Here is a 7,460-nt window from a genome sequence, read left to right as displayed (position 1 = left end):
TTTAGTGTTGCACTTAAAAGGTGAATCTTTAGTAGTGGCCTATGATTTATTGAATTACCTTTATTTCAATGTTTGAATAATACTACTAATAACGAATTACCAAGGTTACTGAGAACTAAAAAGTGAGTAACAATTTGATTTATTGTACAGTATTTACTTAGCACAATGATTACAATTGGAAGTTACTGATTCTGTTTATGTAAGACAAAATAACCATTGAGCGACACAATCAATTAGAATTCCTGTGTTTGAGAATATTGAATGAATTTATCAAAAGGGGAGATTCGGCGCGGCTACACACCGATCTCGAAGGTGTCAACGAAAGAGTGGTATTTAATTTAATTTGAGATGACCAGTGCCAAGCAAGTCCTGTTCGTTGGCCAACGATGTAAATATGAAGGTCGATTCTCGAAGGTCAACTGATTAAACAGTATTGCGTTTAATCGTAGTAATGCTTATTGGAACGTCGCTTATTGTTTTATGGCTAATTTGGCACTTTGGCGGTTCATCTATATGCAAACTGACACAACCTCCGATAACACTTCCGGATTCAGCCGAACCAGCTACCTACACCCTCCTTTGATATTAATTTGATTCCCCCAAATTTAAATACTGATGGTGACACTCTTTAACGAATTGTACCTTTAATAATGACTCTGTGTAAAATTCCAATACTATAAAAATATTACAAAGCAACTCTGAATTACCCTATAAAAACACTTTCATCTATTTATTCTTAATACTATTGGATTATCACAGTCTAATAAATAAAGCGGATTGTTACAATATGAATGGATATACAAATCAGCGAATTGAGATCGAACCTGTGAACATGTGCTTATTCTACATGAATTAACAAAACAAGACAGGAAAATTTGCAAAGCGCGACTCACTGAATTTTTAATATATATACCAAATAAATGACACAGATTACTTACAGTTTTGGACGTCCACAAATATGACACAAATAAGGGGATAAGGATGAGGAAATGTACCTAGTCGGTATTCTAATACAAACGCGATCAATTGAAACTCGTGTGACGATCGTGAAATTTTCAAATACGGACTGCGTTGGCCGGTTAACGAACTTTTGCACTTTTGACAACAACACTGATTCTAATTTCCGATCGCGAGGCAATTATATCCCTTAGGGATATAGGCTGAACGACTTAAAGGAAATTTGAGATTGCCCGACCAAACGCCGCGAGATGAATTCAATTTGCACGAACGAAAAAAGTTTTTCCGAACTAGATACGTTGAGAGTTGGAGAGGAACAGACCACACAGATACGCTGGTTGCTGGCGGCTCGCTGCATTCCCCTACCACTTTGTGTTTGGAATTCTGGGTAATTGATCAGCTGACTTTTTGTTTTCGTCTGCTACACGTTAATTCGTTGTTAATACGACGAAATCGGTACAAGATGCCCCCTAGCAGAAAAAAATGATCCGCGGGCCGCAGGACAATCCGACTTATCATTTCATCTCGGAGTGTTTTGACCCAACCAGCAACGCAACGATGACACATGACACATTTACAATTACAATTTACAGAAATGACAACAATATGGCAACAACAATTTAAATTATGGTAACAAGAATACTAAATTATAACAATGATGTAACAATGAACTATTGTGCTCAGAAACCAGTGTTCACAAACACTCGACAAACACTCGACAAACACATAAAGGCGTTTCGCGCACAAAACTACATTTAGATGTATCACCAAGTGACCACCAGCAGAATGTGATGTCGAGGCTGCCAAACAGCTGGCCAGGCGTGGAGTGTGTCAGCAGTGTAGCGGGCCAACAATGGTCAGGCGTGGTCCATTGTTGTAGTGACAGTGGCACGGGTGTAGTGGCTCTAGTAGGTCAGCGGCCCAACAGCTGATGGTAGGCGAGGTGGGGAATGGTGGTGTGGAGAGTGCTCAACAATGGTATTACAGAGCGGCGATAACAGTGTTTTCAGTGATGCGATAAGCAGACGGTAGCCTTCTCGAGACAGATGTACAATATCTATTTTCCCATTTGGATATCTTTGTTTGAAATATTGAATCTTCATTGTTATTGACGGTTGGAAAAATTTATGGAATTGTAAAACTTTTATTCCAGGCGGTTTATGAAATGATTGGATAAAAACATTTATGTCTCTGATCTGATTCTGATGTTGCGGATTTTTGTTGAGGGTGGGGGGGAGGGTTGAAATTATGATATCTCTGTTTTTTGTTCTGATGATTTTGATGATAGTTTTGAGATTTGATTTGGTTTGATGGAGGGGAATTCGTTTGAATACGTCATTGACGGAAATTATAATGAAGCAGGTTTTCCGGAGGTGTGGCAAAATGGATTTTAGTGATAATTTTAGGTCTTTTGTTTTCCACCCGCCTCGGTTCCCACTGGCGTCGAGGTCAACACTGGGGTCGTCTATGGTCCATGTTTCGCACATTCGTCTGGCCTGCGAGTCACCCAGCACACTTACACCGTTGCACATCATTGATTTTATTCACTGTCAGGGAAATCACTCACTATTACCATTTTTCACAACAATATTTTTTACAATTACAATTTTTTTTTACGTTACCACATTTAACATTTACAAATTAAAATCATATTATTGTTATATAACGGAGTTTGAAAAAAATGTCATTAGTTTATTCACGCAAACAAGCAAATTTTTTAAATGTTATACTCACTGTTCATCTATAGCACACTGGTCCCAGACAGATTGAGGGATGGAGCTTTTCTGAGGAGATGGTTTTTCACCAAGTTTAGGTTTTTTTGAAGGGGGGGGGCACAGAGAAAGATAGGCTATAGCTTGGTCACTGTACAAATATGTGTGATCTGAGTCGCAGTAACTGACTTGATAGCAAATGGAACCACGCCTACTTTTGCAAACTAAAGTGATTGGTTGGGCAGACGATCTGCGTCACACATACAGGATCTGGAGGTATTACCATAGAAATGTGGTTGGCTAGGCCAAAGATGTACGGCAGTTTCGTCACAATACACAACCCTATAACTGGAGTTCCCTCTCACACGGGCGCAAATAATGGAAATGGAGCTGTGAATGATTTGGCAATTGCAACGGGACTCACGGTCTTGACGTAGTACTTCCTGGACAGCTACTTCGGAGGCTAGTGCTACTTCAGCAAACTGGTTGTCGTCCATGAAATCTGCCACGGGGGGACTGGGTTGTTCAGCGGAACGGCTGGTTGTGGTACGGGACGAGGTGGTGCTGCGACAGCAGCATTGACACTGCGGGCGGATGTATGCAACGCAGGCAAAGTTTCTTCCGATGAGGATTCATCCTGAAAGTGAACAATGTTTGGATTACACATTGGAATTGAGTCACGTACTAATGAAACACCCATCCTAGTACGAGATGTAGATGAGTGGGCCTGTGGTCGTCTGGGAGCACCATTCATGTCAACAGACATCCTTCTAATTAAATCATATGAGAAGTAGTGATTTGATTGATTTGCATATTCCCAACATCGGCTAAATTTGGATATTTGGTATGGTGAACATTTTTCAGAACAACTCTTAGGCAACATGAAGGGGTAGCCTACACCGTTTACCAGAAAGAAGGTGGCTACTACAGTTTGACTTTGGTGACCAATGTTGAAAAGACTATGATAGGAGAGAGCATTAGCAATATGATGGGGCCAAAATTCATAAGGTGGAGGGAGTTTTCTTGAATAAATTCAATTACTTGTTGATCAAGAGCTGTTCTGACTTGGAAATATAAATTACGATACGACAGTAACGAGATGAATAAATTTTGAAAATTACATTGCAAACATACAATAATAACAAATAAAACAATCAATGATAAATACATGGGTCTTGACACCGGTAAGAACTAGTCATGTAGGTATGCGTTTCCGCACTACAGCGCGGAAGCCTAATCCCAAAGGGCGCAGGGGCCTAAACTTGACTTTCATAACACTTTTCCTATAAATTAAGACGAAGGAACACCTTTAACATTAAAGCAAAATAAATAATGAAAATTACATTGCAAACATACAATAATAACAAATAAAACAATCAATGATAGAATTCCAATGAGTTGTTGAAGGTTGGCAGCTTCTCCAATGGATTAAACCGACGTAAACAGAGGCACATGCCAGGAGGGGGGGGGGGTTTCAACTGAGACTGAAGAAGATGTGGAGGGAAGATTAGATATTCCAGATAGATTTGGAGTTTGCCTTTCGGCCTGATCAGGGTTAGGCTGCACTGGTTGCCTTTCAGCTTCACTAGGGTTAGGCTGCACTGGTTGCCTTTCAGCTTCACTAGGGTTAGGCTGCACTGGGTGCCTTTCAGCTTCACTAGGGTTAGGCTGCACTGGTTGCCTTTCAGCTTCACTAGGGCTAGGCTGCACTGGTTGCCTTTCAGCTTCACTAGGGCTAGGCTGCACTGGTTGCCTTTCAGCTTCACAGGGGTTAGGCTGCACTGGTTGCCTTTCAGCTTCACTAGGGTTAGGCTGCACTGGTTGCCTTTCAGCTTCACTAGGGTTAGGCGGCACTGGTTGCCTTTCAGCTTCACTAGGGTTAGGCTGCACTGGTTGGCTTTCAGCTTCACTAGGGTTAGGCTGCACTGGTTGGCTTTCAGCTTCACTAGGGTTAGGCTGCACTGGTTGCCTTTCAGCTTCACTAGGGTTAGGCTGCACTGGGTGCCTTTCAGCTTCACTAGGGTTAGGCTGCACTGGTTGCCTTTCAGCTTCACTAGGGTTAGGCTGCACTGGTTGCCTTTCAGCTTCACTAGGGTTAGGCTGCACTGGTTGCCTTTCAGCTTCACTAGGGCTAGGCTGCACTGGTTGCCTTTCAGCTTCACTAGGGCTAGGCTGCACTGGTTGCCTTTCAGCTTCACAGGGGTTAGGCTGCACTGGTTGCCTTTCAGCTTCACTAGGGTTAGGCTGCACTGGTTGCCTTTCAGCTTCACTAGGGTTAGGCTGCACTGGTTGCCTTTCAGCTTCACTAGGGCTAGGCTGCACTGGTTGCCTTTCAGCTTCACTAGGGCTAGGCTGCACTGGTTGCCTTTCAGCTTCACAGGGGTTAGGCTGCACTGGTTGCCTTTCAGCTTCACTAGGGTTAGGCTGCACTGGTTGCCTTTCAGCTTCACTAGGGTTAGGCTGCACTGGTTGCCTTTCAGCTTCACTAGGGTTAGGCTGCACTGGTTGGCTTTCAGCTTCACTAGGGTTAGGCTGCACTGGTTGCCTTTCAGCTTCACTAGGGTTAGGCTGCACTGGTTGCCTTTCAGCGACAGGTAGCCTAGGTTGCCTTTCGGCAATTGGTTCCATCACAGGAGGAGGGGGTTGACGAACAGGTTCTTCAAGGATAACATCCTCCGTGTCTAGGTCTATGAACTCATCATCAGAGTCATCAAGTTGATCTTGATTTTAAAATGTCTGGATACGCTGCTCCTGGGGATATTGTGTCATTACGACAACAGGGGGAGCGCTTGGGTTAGGGCATGGCATGTGGAGTAGAACTGGTGGATTGAATCTTAAGATCCACTCAATAATATGACCTGAGGAGTTTTAAGTATTATGTCGAAGGTTGAGACTCTGACGTAGAAGATGATGGGCAGCTTCGTAGGTTATGTATACCGGTACTACATTTATTTCCAGAATATGGTCAACGAGCAGAGCATCCCTACCAGTAGCATTGTAACTTGGTTCGATGGTGTGTTGGCTGTTACCTGGCAACTCTAAGGCGCCTAGAGCTCTGTCGGAATACCTGTCCCCAGTAAACCTGAGGAAGGTCCTTGCAAGATATGTGTTAATGCAAAGGCCATATTGCCACATGTAGGTAACAATAAAAGCTACGTAAGATCTGTTGTACAAAGAGGAAGGAATTGGGTATACATAAACGTAGTCTACTCGGTCAGGGTGAAGGTAGATATATAATGACATGATCCTATTACCTATAAGGTTGCCAAATATTGGTATTGACAAATGACTATGGTGTTGGGATTGTCTGGTGGCGGCAACAGCATGATTGGGGGTATTGTGAATTTTGTTAGCCACTCAATTATCACAGTTGGTGAGACGTGAGGGTTGTGTCGACTTAATGAGCGGGTTCGGATGTGGGCTACAGCAAAGGCATAAGAATTCAACAGGGCTCCGTCGATGCAAGCATGCCAGAAGCAAAGCAGCTACAGCAAGCATTGTAATCAGAGGATAATGGACATGCTGAGGAATCGGGGTTCAGTCTGTGTCCAAGGTTGTTGAGGTTGGGAATGAAGGGTTTCCATTCATATTCATTTCCATTCATACTTGGCTATAATACCTGTTTTGTAACGTCACCATACTTCATTGAAAAGTATTAAAGGTTCTAAGATGGCTAGGACAAAATATGTTTAGTGTGCAGTGGAGTGGTAAAGTTTGAGGTTCTTGACTACCTATCACCTTGCCCTTATCATGTTTAAGCCGGAACATATTGGCTCTGATTGGTGCTGATATTTTTGAAAAGTTTCAGATTAACTTCCAGTCCTATGACGATAATCCTATGAAACTTCTAACCTGTTTCAGGGTTTTTGGAACTAGATATTTCATTATGGCTTTCAACTTCTCAGGATCTGTCTGAATCCCAAAAGCGTTTATATCGGTGAGGTATTTCAACTATTTTACACAAATTACACTTCTTAAAAAGCAAAAAATAATAATAATATACCAGATCAACTTGACCTAGTTTATATTGCATTTGTACGGTGTTTATTATTAGATGTGAATGTTACAATTAATTGTGCTGCATATAATTTCATTATAAACAAATAAATATAATTGTAATCACACCAACATACGTATCTTGTGGTATCATTGTGTATCATTGTATTATCATTTTGGTATCAATTTGGCATTAAGCTTCCTCATAAGTGCACTGCATGTGGAAAATCCTTTGCTTCCAAAAACAATACCGATGTTCTTATACACAGATTGAGGCATGTGATCGGCCATATTAGTGCACTACACATAAACCATCTTGGTATTCAAAACAATTTTAACAGACAAGCATAAATTTCAAGCACTTAAAGATCTTCATAAGAGTACTACATGTGGACGATCTTTTGCTTTCACAAGTAAAATGGAAGTACATGATTGGTTCATCTTTTCACTTAAAACTATTTAAATATTTATTAACAATAAAAGTAAACAAAGTAATATACAAGTGGTAAATAGAAGTATTTAACACTGGAAGATACTAGTCTAGTAAAACAACCACAAACAACAGCGCTCTGCGGAGTTAGGTATGGTTATTAATTCACAATCAAACATTGTTATTATATTTATCATAAACTAACCTAACCATAATCGGCAGAGGCTGTATGACGGCAGTTTTTATGTTATTAAAGTGTGTGGTCACTTACTAGATACACGTATCGCACTAGACGTTCCCTGACCACTGTCAAATTCCTCCAGATTTTCCATATACAGTATTCCCTGACGAGTAAAAAGCCTCAT

General features: G+C 41.4%; 1 protein-coding gene across 1 annotated transcript; it reads right to left on the bottom strand.

The window, feature by feature from the left end:
- Positions 1-3,194: 3,194 nt before the first annotated feature.
- On the bottom strand, positions 3,195-5,804 carry LOC129005784 (cell surface glycoprotein 1-like). The gene is made up of 3 exons (XM_054434794.1): positions 5,657-5,804; positions 4,207-5,356; positions 3,195-3,306 (listed from the first exon to the last, which is right to left on the bottom strand). Exons 1-3 carry the CDS (start codon positions 5,802-5,804, stop codon positions 3,195-3,197), a joined length of 1,410 nt encoding a protein of 469 aa, XP_054290769.1.
- Positions 5,805-7,460: the final 1,656 nt, after the last annotated feature.

Source organism: Macrosteles quadrilineatus, unplaced genomic scaffold (genome assembly GCF_028750875.1).
Source record: "Macrosteles quadrilineatus isolate MER2022 unplaced genomic scaffold, UCM_ALF_1.0 Scaffold_33__1_contigs__length_1397503, whole genome shotgun sequence".
NCBI classification, from domain to species: Eukaryota; Metazoa; Arthropoda; class Insecta; order Hemiptera; family Cicadellidae; genus Macrosteles; species Macrosteles quadrilineatus.
The sequence above is the reverse complement of the archived record's forward strand: the minus strand, read 5'-3'. Positions and strand labels throughout refer to the sequence as shown.